This window comes from Trichoderma asperellum, chromosome 3 (genome assembly GCF_020647865.1).
Source record: "Trichoderma asperellum chromosome 3, complete sequence".
NCBI classification, from domain to species: Eukaryota; Fungi; Ascomycota; class Sordariomycetes; order Hypocreales; family Hypocreaceae; genus Trichoderma; species Trichoderma asperellum.
Window position 1 is genome coordinate 952,902 of NC_089417.1, and position 15,493 is coordinate 968,394.

The 15,493-nt window shown below is 50.7% G+C and overlaps 5 protein-coding genes across 6 annotated transcripts; 2 read left to right on the plus strand and 3 right to left on the minus strand.

The window, feature by feature from the left end:
* Window positions 1-194: 194 nt before the first annotated feature.
* Window positions 195-626, minus strand: TrAFT101_004909 (uncharacterized protein; the record flags this gene model as incomplete). The annotated part of the gene is made up of 1 exon (XM_066127322.1): window positions 195-626. The coding sequence occupies one exon, from the start codon at window positions 624-626 to the stop codon at window positions 195-197; it is 432 nt and encodes a 143-aa protein (XP_065983433.1).
* A 2,670-nt stretch (window positions 627-3,296) lies between these two features.
* Window positions 3,297-7,046, plus strand: TrAFT101_004910 (uncharacterized protein). Of its 2 annotated transcripts, XM_024900331.2 has the most exons (5): window positions 3,297-3,982; window positions 4,065-4,184; window positions 4,261-4,524; window positions 4,619-6,345; window positions 6,417-7,046. In XM_024900331.2, exons 1-5 carry the CDS (start codon window positions 3,776-3,778, stop codon window positions 6,574-6,576), a joined length of 2,478 nt encoding a protein of 825 aa, XP_024759722.1. In that variant the 5' UTR covers window positions 3,297-3,775; the 3' UTR covers window positions 6,577-7,046. The 2 variants fall into 2 exon arrangements, with proteins under 2 accessions (XP_024759722.1, XP_065983434.1); XM_066127323.1 differs by having other exon boundaries at window positions 4,261-6,345.
* A 71-nt stretch (window positions 7,047-7,117) lies between these two features.
* On the minus strand, window positions 7,118-11,261 carry TrAFT101_004911 (uncharacterized protein). Its single transcript, XM_024910659.2, has 2 exons — window positions 11,142-11,261; window positions 7,118-11,079 (listed from the first exon to the last, which is right to left on the minus strand). The coding sequence occupies exons 1-2, from the start codon at window positions 11,208-11,210 to the stop codon at window positions 7,381-7,383; spliced, it is 3,768 nt and encodes a 1,255-aa protein (XP_024759721.1). The 5' UTR covers window positions 11,211-11,261; the 3' UTR covers window positions 7,118-7,380.
* Window positions 11,262-11,517: 256 nt separating this feature from the next.
* Window positions 11,518-12,625, plus strand: TrAFT101_004912 (uncharacterized protein). The gene is made up of 3 exons (XM_024906770.2): window positions 11,518-11,638; window positions 11,745-12,155; window positions 12,221-12,625. Exons 1-3 carry the CDS (start codon window positions 11,570-11,572, stop codon window positions 12,344-12,346), a joined length of 606 nt encoding a protein of 201 aa, XP_024759720.1. The 5' UTR covers window positions 11,518-11,569; the 3' UTR covers window positions 12,347-12,625.
* On the minus strand, window positions 12,533-15,009 carry TrAFT101_004913 (uncharacterized protein). The gene is made up of 3 exons (XM_024900442.2): window positions 14,852-15,009; window positions 14,346-14,775; window positions 12,533-14,293 (listed from the first exon to the last, which is right to left on the minus strand). The coding sequence occupies exons 1-3, from the start codon at window positions 14,898-14,900 to the stop codon at window positions 12,796-12,798; spliced, it is 1,977 nt and encodes a 658-aa protein (XP_024759719.1). The 5' UTR covers window positions 14,901-15,009; the 3' UTR covers window positions 12,533-12,795.
* Between the last annotated feature and the right edge of the window lie 484 nt (window positions 15,010-15,493).

Genomic DNA, 15,493 nt, shown 5'->3' on the forward strand with positions numbered 1-15,493 from the left:
AAGTGAGGTCGTCGAGGCGGCTTCAGAAGACACAGTGGGAAATACCAAAAGAGTAATTGAATATGTATAATTCCGCTCGTGAACAAAGTCAGGTTAGATGTTGGAGATGGCGGAGGGTGGAAAATGGTTGAGAATTATTTGCAAGGCAGGAAGAAAGTGACGCCTGGCGGGTTGGGCTTGGGGGAGCGGCGATATTATGGCTGCGGGTGGAATGCGATGGATGGGTGCCTTGGGGACTGGGGGCAGACCAGGAGCCCGGGAACAAGGCGCCAGCACCCAGTGGACAGCCCACTGGCCACAGCGCTGGAAGGGACCGCTTTAGGGGATGCGCGGAGGCCCCTTGGCGTCTGCTGGCGTCTGGGAGGGGTGCAGGGATGCAGCAGGGGTGCCAGCACTAATGGGGCAGTGGACGCGTAAGCCTTTTGGTCCTCAGCATTTAATGCAGTGAGCGCCGTTGCTGAAGCTCGGCGGGCAGCCACAGCGGCGCAACCACTAGGCGCAGCCCGTTGGCCTGTTCGGTGCAAGTGCGCGATGGATCTTTTGCAGCGTTTGCACCTTTGGGCTAGCAGCTGCATCTCCATTGCCTGAGCGATGACGACGCCCGTCCCGCCAGCTGGACGCTCCATGTACACGCTCCATACAGAGTGATACCTGCTTGTGTGCTCAACCGCCGGCCAAGATCCAATCCTGAGGCTGCTTTCGCCGGGTGCACCAACCGAGCCGCTGGCAAACGCAGCACGATAGCCTCGGAGATGGGCAGGGCTGACGAACGACACGACGCAGCGGCCGCGAGGCCAAGCCTTTTAGCTCTCATCAGTACGAGGATTTGACTGCTTAGGTCCGGAGCAACAGAAGTTTACGACGACTGTCCCGGAAAAGAAGAATATTATTGCTTCTCGTCATCTTCCCGGCGGGAGATCTGCCCATCACTTGTTTTTGCACGGTAGATACGGGAGCACTTGCTACTAGATAGACTCCATGGCAGATGGTTCAATGCCTGTTCTTTGTACTCCTGGGTGCCACCCTGGTTGCCAGTCTGTCGCGGGAAGAGCACAAAGACTAGGCCAAGCTTTCTTGCTGGCTTCTTTTTTACTTCGTCGGCGCCGTTTCGCTTGTGCTAGTTGCTGTTGATTTGCTGCTAGGTGTCGATAACGCAGCCTTTATTGTAGCCCGATTCACCATTTCCGCTCCTTCGGGCTGCTCAACACGCCGACGGTTCGTAATCACTCCTCTGGGGACGCCAATAGTGAGCAGCCAAAGATACCTTGCGGGTACTTGGCGCCTCTAAACTCCGGGAAGCGAGTGTGACTGGGCTCCTTCGCAAATCGCAAACCTTCGGTGCCGGATAACGTACCCTCAAAGTCCATCTACAAGTGCCTGCTGGTGAGACCATCTCCCCACAATGTGGTGGCTGTGCACCACGCTTCTCTGCTCAGAGCCATCCAAGACAAATTAGGTGTTGAAATCCTGCTGGAAGAGGTGGCACCCTCGGTCTCCGAGGCGGCCTGGATCACGATGCTCATCACGTGATGCCTCGCGCTCGCTTTCGTTTATCTAAGAGACAGGCGGTGGCAGTGTTTCACAGCGGCGATTCGCTGGTTGGTGCTGCGCTCGTCTGATTGGCTCATGGTGCGCGTCTCCAAAGCCCAACTCCTCTCAAGCATTGCCAAGGTCAGTTTGTTGGTGGATCGTTGGTTGTTGAAACGAAGTCGCCTCGCCATGCCATGTTTCGTTGTCCAACCGTGCGGTAAAGCAGTATTAGGCTGAGAAGCCGATTTCCATCAGCAATTCTGACAGTGAACATCGTCTTATCGCAGCCGTCAAAGCCAGTTCGTCTCCATCGTCAAGGCTTAGCCTGAAGAGAAGCAATTTCTCCCATGATTCAGCTTCAGGCCCATCACCGTCGTGGCTTGGATCCCGTTCCACGTAGCGACATCTAAGCCGCACCCTGCGAACAATGATACTGTACAGGTACCTATGGAATATTACTGCGGAGTACCTAGCACTGCATTTTTAGGAATCCTCTCTCTAAACTTTTTTGGCCATCAAGTGCCGTCTTGCCGGGAATCAGGATTCAAAGTTGCTAGGCAGCGGCTGAGTCGGCAGCGAACTGCTCCTGAGATCCTTTAAAGGCGGAGTCCCTCGTATGAGATGCTCTGAGAAGCATTGACTGAATCAGTAGAACGCCTAACCACTGCTTCTCTGGCGATGCTTTAATCTCAATGCCCTGGCGCGGCATTCTCACATACGCGGTGGCAGCAGTATTCCGCATGTAGTAATACCTGTCCAGCTGAAACCTGTTCAAGGCCAGGATGTGACAGAACACGTGTGATGTTTCTATTTTTGTATTTTGGCTCTGCGACATGTACAAATAAGGCAAATTCTTAAAGTACGAGGTATACTCGCAAATACCAGTACTGCTAGTAGGTAGTTCCACCTACACGACGGCGATGCACTGTTGGTTTCATGGCAGAGCAGATGCTCGTTTGACCATTGGTGACATGCCCACTTATTTCCGCCAAATCTCCATCTCCTTCGAGACCACAACGAAGTGTTTTTCAAACAACGAGAAAATATCTAATGCACCGTTGGCTAAACATTTGACCCATTCGGATTTCTGGAGGATCCAATCATTCCGGTTTCCGCTGATTCGGCAGCCGCGGGTCCTCGAGTGTTTCGTGGCAGTGCCGGAGGGTGGATGGCGTGCGGATCATGACATAACCCGTCCCGTCCGCGATGTCAGTTCTTTTCGAATGGCTATCCGCTTTAGGAAATGTATGATGGGAAGCCGTCAAGGCAGTGATTTGTGATTTCACAGATGGTCGTCCGCCTTGATCTCTATGCCCTTATCTGTATTCCATATCCTTATTCCATATCTCCGAGTAGCCTCTATTCAACTCTGATAAATCATCGTTATACAAGCGATGAGTAGGGACCTTGTTACCAGGCGTCCACGGAGTTACCTAGTAGGTCATATTGTGATACTGTCTGGAAACCAGCTGTTGTTGCGCTTTAGAGCTACGATGAGCCTTTTTTTTTTTTTATCTACATCGCTGGCTATTCCTATCTATATCTGCCTATATTTCAACTATCTCCTTCCAATAGCTTATCATCTGGGCAGGTAGAGACCAATGACACTTGTCTGCGGGAGACTTGCGCAATCTTTGCTTATCGCTGCTACCCAAATATGCGAACGCCTGTCGGAAAGGGAATTTAGTTTTCCCGGAGCTTCCACTGCGCTGTGCCTTATGTAATATAGGCTTCAGACTGCCCAACACCATGAGAGAGTCTCGCGTCCAACTGCCAGATGGTCACGCATCTGGCTCCAGCACCTGATCAGTCGAAGCCCAACCAGCTTCCGGCGGTGCATCTCAAAGCGGCTGATTCTATATTGCGACAGCCCACCTCACGCGTCTGCTGGCACTGGGAACTGTCGCCTTGCAACTGATAACAGTCGCTGTAGGGCTCTTCTCTGCCCATTCGCGCGGGACCCACGCATCTAGTTTTCCACCTGGTCGTTCCCATCTGTTTGTGTGCTGTTTTCGCCCAGAGCCAGACAACCCCTCTTGCTGCCGCTCCCGCCCAGTGAGCGAGATTTATGCAAGATCTCATCGGGTTACCGATGCAGCTGTGGGCGCGTACTGAGCCGGTGAACTGTGCCTTTTTTTTTGCTATGCTAACAATACCTTTGTTCGTGGATCACTACGCTACGTTATGATACTATAATCGTGTTTGACAGCCGTCGAAGAAAAAGAAAAAGAAAAAAGAAAAAAAGATGGGAAGAGGACGCCGCGGCTTGGTACCGGCAGCAGCCTCTGGCCCCAAAGAACGCCATAAGAGATCGCAACGGTCTCAATATCATCATCCCTACTCGCCTCCGCCAGACACTTTCAAGGCCAAGCCATCGCTGCCAAAATCCAAGCACCACTCTTACTTCGAGCTAGTTGAGAACAAAGAGAAGAAGAAGAAGCTCGAGTATCAGGTACGCTTCGTCGGCGCCATATGCAACTCATCTACAGTCGTCTCTTCCGGCTCTGGAGAAGAGATGCTCACTTTGTCCGCAGATTACCACCGAAAAGACCCCGCCGCCCGGATTTGAGTTTGTCCCCATCGGCAATCCACAGTTGACTGCTGCCTGCAAAGAAATATCCCGCGAAAAAGATGCCATGATTTTCATTGTTTCGGTTTGTTTACAATCCCGGCTGCGTTCTTGCCAGTAAAGCATCCATCTAACCATTGCGTTTGCTTGCTCTTTTTAAGAATGCCAAAGGTCTCGACGAAACCATCCTGGCCAACCAGGTGCATCGAGTTGGCCATCATATCAGGCAAGTCATTGTTGAGGAAGCCAAAGAGAGCCTTGGCGGCTCGTCTCATCACGTCGTTCCGGTAACAGACGCAGGGCCTGAGCCCATTCCGGAATCTCAGAGGGCCTACCATGCTCAGGTTGATGCCGCTATCAGAGACTTGTTTCCACGCATTCCCAATACTGACCGCCAGATGATTATTGAGCACTCTTTCACTCGGGTTTGTATTTCCTCGTTTCTGCCTAGTCTCCCGCCTCCCTTTTCCCCCATGTTCCAAAGAAAGGACACATAACGAACAATAATCTCTTCCTTAGGGCTCAGCTAATCGATCCGAGCATCCTGTCGGGTTCTCGGAAGATATTGCACTATCCCGCAGGGTCCAGCTGGCTGTCTTGGCTCATATCAGGCACACTCATACACGGTATGACATGCTTTTGAAAGAAACAACCTGGCAGAAAGCTCGGAAAACCGTAGAATCACTATGTCTCGACATCCTCGTCAAGTGGCGGGGAGACGAAGAGACTGGTCGCGACCAGCTGGATGAGATCCTCCGCGAGGTGGTTGTCATCTCTGACTCTGAAGATGATGAAGACGACGACGAAGAGGAGTCGACTGACTACACGTCAGATGAAGGTGCTGACAATGCCAGGCTCACACCCATGCCTGTGTATCGGTCAGCACCACCCTTGCAACCTGTGGATCGAACAGATCGCTCCCCTCCCCAGTCACCTATTCGAGAAGCGATTCCAGTGCCTTCTTCTCATCCAATTAGGATCGGACTAGAAGACATTGATCGCGGTCGTAGAGTTGATAGGAGGGCTCAGCGAGGTTTCAGAAGATACCGTGCCTGGGAAGAAGCGATTAGACGTAACCGAGGAGAAACGCCCTTGGCGGAGCAGACATCCCCGGATATGGCCATCAGTCATGCTTCATATCGACCATCGCCGCCTGTTAGGTTTTCCTATGACGCTTATGGTCGGCCATATGACAACCCAGATCCAACGGTCCATTCTGGCGGTGTCTTTGGAATCTCCTCTCATCTGGATGGCCATCGGATGCAGCAGCCAGTATATGGGATGCCGTCTTCTTTGAATTCTTCGCCCTACCCTGGCCGAACAGTCGAAGCCCAATCTTCTCATGAAAAGGTAATGTCTGTTGTTCCGTTTCCGACTAGCACGTCTTCTCGCGAGCTGGCGTCTTCTTCGGCTTCCAGTCATTTCCAAGACATGTTGGTACGTTCTATCGAATCTCGTTCTCCGACTGCGCAGCCCACATTTATACGCACCCTGCCTCCTAGGAGTCAAGCCTCTGTAAGTTCGTATGCGCCGCTGGCCACATCCCTGACCAGTATTCAACAACCTCCCAAGTTTGTTTCACATCCAGGAGAAGAAGTCCGTTCTTGGGACCGCCCCCCACCTGCGCATGTAATCACTGGTTTCAATAGATCTCAAGCCATGAGTATCGACGCTATGTCCAGTAGAGATTCTGTCCAATCGCATGATTTGTGTGGCTCTACCTATTTGCATCCCCCTACTGGATATGGAGCACAACCAGCGCCCCCTTTTGCGCACCAGGCACTCAGCAATCCAGGACCAAGCTCTTCCAGATTCCCGGAAACAAGGAGAATCGTTTTGCAAGCAACCCGGCCTGGAGAACGTTCTAATCCTATCCTTATGGAGGATAGAGGCGGGTATTTCGAAAGGGTTAATCCCAGGCCTGAAAGCAGCTCGAGAATCCAGCTACGCCCCGTCCGCCCCTCTCAACCACAAACAGAGGTTGAAAACCGAGGGATTATCAGACCCCACACAATCTTCTCATGGGAGGAAGATTTAAGAAATCGAGGCGGACGCCGTGGCGTCGCCGAAATTGAGGTCAACCCTATCATCGATCCTCGCCCCCACGCGCCCCATATTCGACAATACGCTCCCCATGAATACTTTGGCGCGCCACCACCGGCTAAAGAGGAGGATTACAGAGTACAATCCCGGCGAGTGCCTGGTGGAGATTATGGTGCAGCACCTCCTGAGGGCTACTGGACTATGTAAGTTATAGTAACCTTTTGATTGAAAGATATCTTGAGTATTTTTGTTTTGTGGTGCTCATATATTGTAGACGACAACACGGCGACGAGCAAGTCTCACGACCTCATCACGAACCCGCAGTCTATCATCCCATCAATACACTGCCTCCAAGAGCGGATGAACGGTTTGAAACCAGGCAGGGCCGCCGCCCTTTAGCCCAACCGGCGCCAAATGTAATCATTATCGATTGATTGTATGTCTTTCTTCAGCATTTGACGGATACCAGCTCGTCTTTTTTTTTTTTTTCCCATATTCTATTTTAAGCAATCACATAGCATGCTTCAATCATGATACCGACGATATTGTTGATTAGAAGCTTACATTTTGGTTTGTTCAAAAGCTGGCATGATGGAAAAAAGCATGGAGTGGAGGAATTTTGCTTCATTAAACTCGTTATTATACCCCAATACTGTCATTTTCTTTGTGCCAGATTTTGGCAACGTGGAAGCACCACTATTTGATACCCAAAAAGAAGGAAGGCATTGGCATTGTGTTATTCTTCGAGGAAAGGTGTGGGAAAACAGAGAGCATTAAGTGGGGAAGAGGGCCTGTATAAATGTGTTGGTATTTCTCTGTCAGGAACAAAGCTTGGATGATGGAGATGGGTGGAAAGTTGAATATATACATCTTCTTGTCTTAGAAGACTATATCTATACAGAGCATTCTTTTACATCTTATATGAGTGTGGATTTCACTCTATTCAGTACTGTGAACGTGGATGTGATAGATGTTTAGAGCATGTAAATATATATTGCATTAAAGAAAAACAAAAAAGCTAACCACGTAACCCACATTCGCTCACGTTCAAGAGAGTATTTTTAGTGTTCTTCTCTTTCATGATCGTGTGGTATCCATAACATGCCTGTAAAGCTAGATATTCACCCAAATCATCCCATCAAGTTTCTTCTCATGAGATGACATCTTTTTAGCCCATCAGAGATGCATTATATCTCCTCTCTACTTTGTCCTTTACTTTATTTTAATTTTTCTTCTTTCTAGTTTCGGCCTCCTCTCTTCCCCTTTCCTACACCTGCGCCACCAGAAGGACCGTGTCTCTTCTCAGAGCCCAATCCCCTCCTGCCAGCTGCGATGCCGCCCTTACCGCTCCTCGGGCCGCCGAAAGAACCGCCGCCACCACGGCCTCCACGACCACCACCACGCATAGGTCCGCCTCTTCCACGGCCTCTGCCGCCGCGATCGCGGCCAGGGCTGATGCTGTTCTTGACGGCCACTGCGTCATCGTCGTCCATGTCGTCGCCATCGTCGCCATCCCTGGAGCGTTTGTTGGAGAACTTGAGCTTTCCGCCGCGACCGCGCCTAGCGGCATCACGGCCTTTGATAGCAGCGACGTAGGCGCCAACACCGGAGTTTTCGGGCTGGTCGACCTCCATAGCGCCTTCTTCCTCATCGTCGTCTTTGCCGAGGATGAGTTTGCCATCGAGGTCAGTCTTGGCCTTGGTCCGTTGAGGTTTGCGAAGCTTGACGGGCTTGGTGGTTGATATGCTAGCGAGGGCTTTCTTGTCCAGCAGATCGAGAGGTTCGTCGTCGTCCTCGACAATGTATGTCTTGCCACCCTTCTGGGCCTTCTTCTTAGGTCTCGCGTCTTCTTCGTCACCCTCCCCTTCGGATTCCTCAGAGTCGCTGCTATACAGCGCGCGGTCGTATTCGTTTTCATACTGTCGCTTGCCGTCCTCTTCGTCATCATCGCTGGCGTCCTCGTCATGAGCACTCTTGGCAGCGTCCTTCTTTCTCTTCGCTCTCTCCTTAGTCTTGCGGATGTTGGCAAGCAGCTTCTTGTCAGAGTCAGGGCAGGCATTGTTAATGGCGTCGAAGCCAAAGCGGCGGACCATTCGCTCCAAGATGTGTCTGACCTTGGACTTGAAGTGGCCCTTGTGTTCTTTACTCCAGGTAACCAAGTTGGGCACGAGTGTGGCCAGGCGTGGCATCATCAGCTCAACGGGCAGGCTGATAACAGACACCTTGACAAAACCCAGGCAGCTCTTGACAATCTCTCGGTTATTTGAAGTCAGGAAGAGATCCATAGTCTGCACCAAGTCGGACAAAGTCTGCTCGCTCAGTGAAGACCGGAACTCGTAGAGGAGACGGCTGATAGCGGTGACAGAGGCAGAAATCATGTGAGGGGTGCTTCCTGCAAGACCTGCGCTCACCATGGTGAAGAACTCCTCGATATTGGCAGTAGCAGCAGGGGCATCGCTCGGCATATGAGGTACTTTGCTGTTGTCGATGGTAGCGCCGTTGGCAGCCGCCATCTTCTGTCCCATTTCAACCAGGAGGTCGTATGCGCTTTCACGGGCTCTCTCGTTGTTCTCCTTGCAGCAGATGACAATCTCGCTCAAGACAGCCGGAATGAAATGAAGGTCGCTGTTCGGAATGAAGGGAAGAAGTGCAGAGATGGCAGCAATTCTCTCTCGTCTGGCCGGCGCAGATACCTTCTCTGAGCTAGAGAGGATCAGGGCCTGCATCTCACCGTTCCGCTCCTGCAGGGCAGCCTTGCCAAGCTCAGAAGTTGCCAGTCTAGGGATCAGCTTGTAAGCCTTCTTCTGCAGCTGGGGCTCCTCTTGCCTGTTGATGATTGCCGTGGCAATCTCAAACAGCGTGGCGAAGCTCTCACGGGGGAGGTATGCTGAAATAGTAATGACAAGATCCATAAGCGTCTGCGCAGTGGAAGGCATGTGGTCTTTTGATTTTTGACCTTGCTGCTTGTTTTCTGTTGCCGGCGCACTCTGGAGCTCTCCTGCTAGCATCTTGCTAACGCGATCGAAAGTCTCCATAAGCTCCTGGTTTGGCGTGATGCTAAGGAAGGCATTCACAGTCTGGAGAATGGGGCCTCGGCTTTGGGGGAGAGTCTGGGTATATACGTTGAAGAGGACTGCGAGCATGTTACCAGCAAATTGGCCGAGATATGCCAAATTCTTGCGAGCAGCATCTTTGGTTACCCGGCTCTGCAAAAGGAGATCTTCCTCCTCTTCGATGTTTGCAACGGCTTGATTTGACTCAATCAAGGTCCTCAGAGCTCTGCAGATATCCAGTCTAAGATCAACTTGCTGGTAAAGAAGGTTGGCCAGAATTTCAGCCAGGGGTTGGTCAAAAGATTCCAAAAGATCGAGTGGCAAGTCGCAGTAGCCTGGAAGAGTGGACCAAATTTGCTGCACGAGTGTCTCGTAGATCTTGATCTCCATGGTCTTCTCGGCTTCACCATGGTCCAAAACCTTCTGGAACATAACCTCACTGAGAGGAACCATCTCACTCTTGAAATGAGACAGGTTGGTGTTGCTAGTGTAGTCTCGCAGGATTGGGAAGAGCCATGCTCTTCCGGCCTGACCCTTGACTGGCTTGAGAATGTTCAGTGGAAGGACAGAGAGAACTGCCTCAGGGCCCATTGCGCGGACAGCTTGCCCTAGCACATCATCTGCCTCCTTTTTGTTTCTGAAAGACGGGTTCTCTCGAATCTCTCCGATGGTACGTGTGACGTTGAGCATGATGGGGTTCGCTCTCCATCTCAGGGCGGTGAAAATAGCTTCTAGAACGTTAAATGTTTGTAACCAAGCGGCTTGATACTGAACACTGAGGAGGGACTCAGCCGCCTTTGCAATTTTATCTAAAACTTTCTCGTCAAATATTGAAGGCTCGAGGATAACATTTGGCGGTACGCAGTTAGCCATGAACGAGATCAAGCACTCAGAAGATGAGATTCTGATATTCTCGGAATCAGACTGGAGGAATTGCGCCACCATGTTGAAGAGTTCGGGAAGATTTTGGAAAGTCTCATCTGGTTCAACTTGTGCCGAGACGTCGTAGCCTCGGGAAAGGATGGCAAGCCATGCCGGGACGAGCTGGGTATCGTTGGCAGCTGGGCGCAGCTCCGAAATAATCTCCATAAGGCGAGGCAACTTGGCTGAAGTGACTTCGTCCGTCATTCCCTCAAACATCAATTCGAAAATCTCAAAAGCCGCCATGGTCATGTACTCGTTGCCAGATTTAGCAATGTTCAGGAGCAACTCGCAAAGAGATTCGATCTTGGTGGTTGGCCAGCCGCCGCTCGCCGCAGCAACAGTCTTGACCAACTGAAGTGCATGGATCAATGCCGGATCGTGCGTTGTGCTGGGCGCTTTCTTGCCCTTTCGTGCCTGGATAGCCTGGGCGGCCAAATCTTCCAGGTTCTTCAGCGCAGTGTGCGCACACATGTCTGCGGCCGGGTGGTCCAAAGATGGGGTTGGCGGGGGATTCTTAAGCACTCTCTTGAGCGCATCCATAGATCGTCTCCGGACTTTGGGCCTCTGATCCAAAGCCAGGTTCAACAATCCAGCAACTGCGCGCCTGGGTCCGATCTGGGTAACAGACAGCTCCCATGAAGCGGCATCCTGAGCCAAGAGGAGAGATTCAAGGCATCCAATTGAAGTTCGTAGCAGAATTGGCTCCGCATCCTGCATCAGCAAAACCGGTGCGAGTAGCGTAAGGATCTGAGTGAACTTGGATCGAAGCAGAGGCTGGGGGGCGAACGGGGTGACCACGTCAAGAAGGTAAACCACAGGAGTGGCTAATTCGACATTGATGCCTCCATTGTTCTCGGCCTGTTGTAGAAGCGCAAGGAGAGCAGCAAAGTATCCAGTAGAAGTCGGAGCGGTGTTTTGCTCTTTCAAGGTTGATTCGACCGCCTGCAAGACAACGACAGTCTAAGCGCACACAAAAGTCAGCAACAGAAATCACCAAGCCTGTCTCTCATATGTGCTTTTACCTTCTGCTGGCTCTGAAGACCAGGGGACTTGATCTTGTCCAGCTTCTCGGCCAGAGTCGGAGTCGCCATCTTTTTATCGATTCCGTCGCAATCTCCAAATCTGGTTGAGTGAGAGCAGAAAGCGCAGCGCCTTCGAGGACAAGCAAAAGCACCAAGATCAAAAAAATTCCCTTATCGCAATCCCCGCCAGCCCGATAACGACCATTGTAGTGCGCAGTTGTGGAGAGTGTGGCTAAGCTGATAGCCAGCCACAGGCGTGCCTTATGACAGTATCCGTCTGATCGCTGTATCCGAGCCGTCGACGCACCCTGCGGCCCCTCTAAGCCTCAAGTCTCTAGCTCCAAATAGCAGCTATTGGTCGTCAGCTGTTGAGGGATCCAGCTTTCGCAAGTTCGATTCCGACCTCTTCTTCACAGCTTCGAGGAGCCATGACGTTCCTCATATTGGTGATTGGGGATCTGCACATCCCAGACCGGGCGCTTGATATCCCAGCCAAGGTAAATGCGCAAACTGGAGGCCGGCCAGCTCATACCCTGGAGTAGAGAGTGTTGTCACCGAGTTCGATTGCGCGTTTGTTGGCTGACTTGCGTTACGCTCTTCTAGTTCAAGAAACTGCTTGCGCCCGGCAAGATTGGCCAGACGCTATGTCTCGGTAACCTCACAGACAAACACACATACGAGTACCTGCGATCCGTGTCGCCGGATCTCAAGATCGTCAAGGGCCGCACCGATGTCGAGGCCACGTCTCTCCCGCTAACGCAGGTCGTCACCCACGGCGGCATACGAATTGGCTTCCTGGAGGGCTTCACTCTTGTTTCCAACGAGCCCGATCTGCTTCTGGCCGAAGCCAACAGACTAGACGTCGACGTCTTGTGCTGGGGTGGTACCCACCGATTCGATGCCTTTGAGTACATGGACAAGTTCTTTGTGAACCCGGGAAGCGCGACGGGAGCATTCGTGACAGGGGCAAGCCTAGATGCAGAGCCTGCGTCTCCAAGTTTCTGCCTTATGGATGTAAGATGCCCTTGTTATGTTTCGCAGGAATACATACTTCGCCATGGTGCTTACTATTACCACAGGTTCAGGGCATTTCGCTCACTCTCTATGTATACCAATTGAAGACGGACGAGAAAGGAAACGAGAATGTCGCTGTAGAAAAGGTTACTTATACAAAGCCCGTGGAGCCATCTACCGGCTCATCATGACGCATAATTGAATGGAGAGAGACAAGAGGAAACTCAACTAATAGAGAAGCATCTTAATTGCCGACGGCAGAGGTAGAAGCAGAGTTGATACCCGGCCAGCCCCAGTTATACAAAACGCCTTAGTACTTGTCGATGCACAGGCATATATCACTTACACTAAAAAATGAAATAAAAAAAAGAAGCAGACTTTGGTTAGATGTGAAGTGTCCTTGAGAAACAGACCACGGACAAAACACAGAAGATTCAAAAAAGAGGCCATAAAGATAAATACAAACACCATCCACTAACTTCCATCGCTTGGTATCTCGAGCATGAAAAATGATTCCGGATCGCCTAACAATATATCCCGATTTAACAGTCGTGAAAATCCAGAAACGCCCAGCACGTCTTGTGCTTGAAACACCCCGTTCTTTTTTCCGGTTTCCCCCTTCTTACTTTCAAAGTGGCTATTATATCATCATGCTCCTTCGCCGAGAGTTGTTCCTCTCCCTAAATGATATACCTTCCCTTTCACTATCCTCGTCAATCATCATAGTCGACTGCCTTGAGGTAGTAGTCCGTCTTCGACCCCTTTTCTTCGGTTGTTTGACCTCTTCTTTCTCGTCCGGAGGCGACCCGCTCGTAAATTCGTACACATCGTTCTCTACCAGCCCGCTGCTATCAAGATTGGTGCTTTCGGCGTTTTCCATGTCCATTGAGTTATCGCTTGCAACTTCCATCGCCTTCGGCACTATACTAGAGGAACGTTTGCGTCGCTCTGTAACGACACTACCGGAAAGAATATCAGTGGTCAGGTGTTTTGTTGCCAGCGGGCTTGCCGGAACCTTATCACTTTCTGGGGGAATATCCGTCGCTTCTATCTGCCGCTGGGTTTTCGCTGATTCAGAAAGGGCAGGATCATAGTTGCTGATTCGTCGAGCATATTTCCCCTCTCCGGCTACCGCATCGAATAGCTCTTTGGTAGGCCTTCGCATCTTGACTCTCAAGTTGGGCTCGGCATAGCTGATTGTCATCCTATTCCGCCTACTAGGCCGTGATGTTTCTCCGTTGGACGAGATATCGTTAGGCGGAGGCGTGTCTCCCCGTGATCCATCGAGCAGTGTAGCTAGTGCCGGAGAAGAGGGTGAGAATAAAGAAGACTCTCTAATGGGTGCTGCCGAATCATGCACATCATCCGATGGTCTCTGAGGTTCAGCGGTAAGAATAGGTACAGTTTCGGCTTTGACAGACGAAAGCTTCGTCGTTTTTGGTGGTCTCCCAGGTGCGGCTTTTGGCTTTGCTGCGTTGGTCTTAGCTGCTATAATATCATCGGCTATGGATGATTTCATCTTAGGGTTCTTCTTTGGAGAATTGATATCGTCGTTAGTGCTCTTGGCGGATAGTGGTTTTCGAATGTTCTCTGAAAGATCTAGCATTGATTTCTTTCTCAGCTTAGCAAAATCACTGACGCTTCTTCCATCAGCCTTGTCGCGAATCAGCGTCTTTTCCCCCAACATCTTGCTAATGCTATTCTCATCCGTCACTCTTTGGGGTTGAACATATTCGTCATCGTCTCGAGCTCCAAATTTTCGTTTAGACCCGGCCTTAAGGGGTTCAATTGGTGCATTTTCGACGACATTTTTGGGCTTATTAGGCGGTCGCCCACGTCTTGGCGCTACCACGGGCCATTCGTTGTGCTCTTTCTCCTTTTCTACTTCTTTTGGTGGAGACGTTACGTTGCTTTGGTTGCCGTCTGGTTTCGATAAAGATAGAGCAACTGGCGGCTCAAGTTTTCTCGCTTTCGAGCTGTTGGAAGGTTCATCGTTTTCCTTGACGGACTTTAATCTACTGGGTGAGTCGATTTTGACCGGGTCTTCTTCAATATATTTAGACATTGGTGGAGGACCCAATTCTGGTGATTCAGCGTCAATGTCTGCTTCTGATCGCAGCGCCATGATTTGTTCAGGACTGTGTATCAGTCAGTAATTTTACTCATCTGCAAGAAGTCGAGCCTACTTACTTCATAGATCTCCGAGGATAGCTCTTATTTTCCGCAATATGGCCCAACTCCTCAATATCTTTTGCGATCTCGCGTAGCCTCCTCTGCGATGGACTGGGGCGACTTGCGCTAAAGCCCATTGTCTGTTTCGGCCTTCTCCTTATCATGGGAGAGTGTCTCTTTGCGGGAGGCTCAAGGCCTAATTCAGCAATAAGAGAGCCCCATTCCGTAAGCTGCGATTCTAATCTGGCTTTGATGGCCATTGCGTGATCTGCAATTCTTTGCGCTTCATTGTCTTCGACTTGTTTCTCCAGCTCCAGTATGCGGCTGCGCAGTTCGAGATTTTCGGATAGCATACAGGCGCACTCGTTCTCCAGCTCTCGAATTCGTAAGGCCCGAATGTTATTTGTCTTTGCGAGTTCCCTATTCTGGCGAAGCATCTTCTTGCGAACTGCGCCGTAGTTAGCACACGCGACACTCCAGCTTTTGATGCCCGAGGGCTCGAAAAACAAAGGGAAGACACATACGCGTTTCGATGCTCTCTGTCGGCGCCGGCATTTCGTTAAGCCTGGCCATGGCTCCACACAGAGCGCGCGTATTTGCTACGCAAAGGGCGAAGAGTACGGGTTTGTATACAATGGAGCGAGAGATGCTTGCACGGGCATCAAGAGCGTTTAACAAGTCGGTCTGCAGGACGTCGACTCTGGCGGGATGAATTTGGACATCATTGTTTACTCCATGTCTTGTTTAGGCATAGCGTAGAATGGACATGCGCTAACAGCCCATTTGTACATGCCATTGTACCTACATGTACACAAAGCAGCTCCCGTTGCTATGCCCAGAGCATAAAACGCCACGCGAATTTAGCACTTCAGTGCTGTAAGCCCCGCCAACCCAACAACTAACCTGCACAGGTTCATGTACCGGTTTATTCGACAACTTACTTCTAGTATTTGAATTTTAAACAATCCCTAAGAGCTCTTCTGGTATAGCTTTTAGTCTTACTACACCTTACGGGAAATCAAAAATTCCCTAAATTAGCCTACAGCTTATTACTCCTTAAACAAGAAGATGAATTCCTTCACTTAGACGGCGAAACAGGCAAGTAATTCCTACAAAAAGGACGCCTAGTTATTGCATCTGCCTAGTCCTCAGAGAAACTGGTCTTG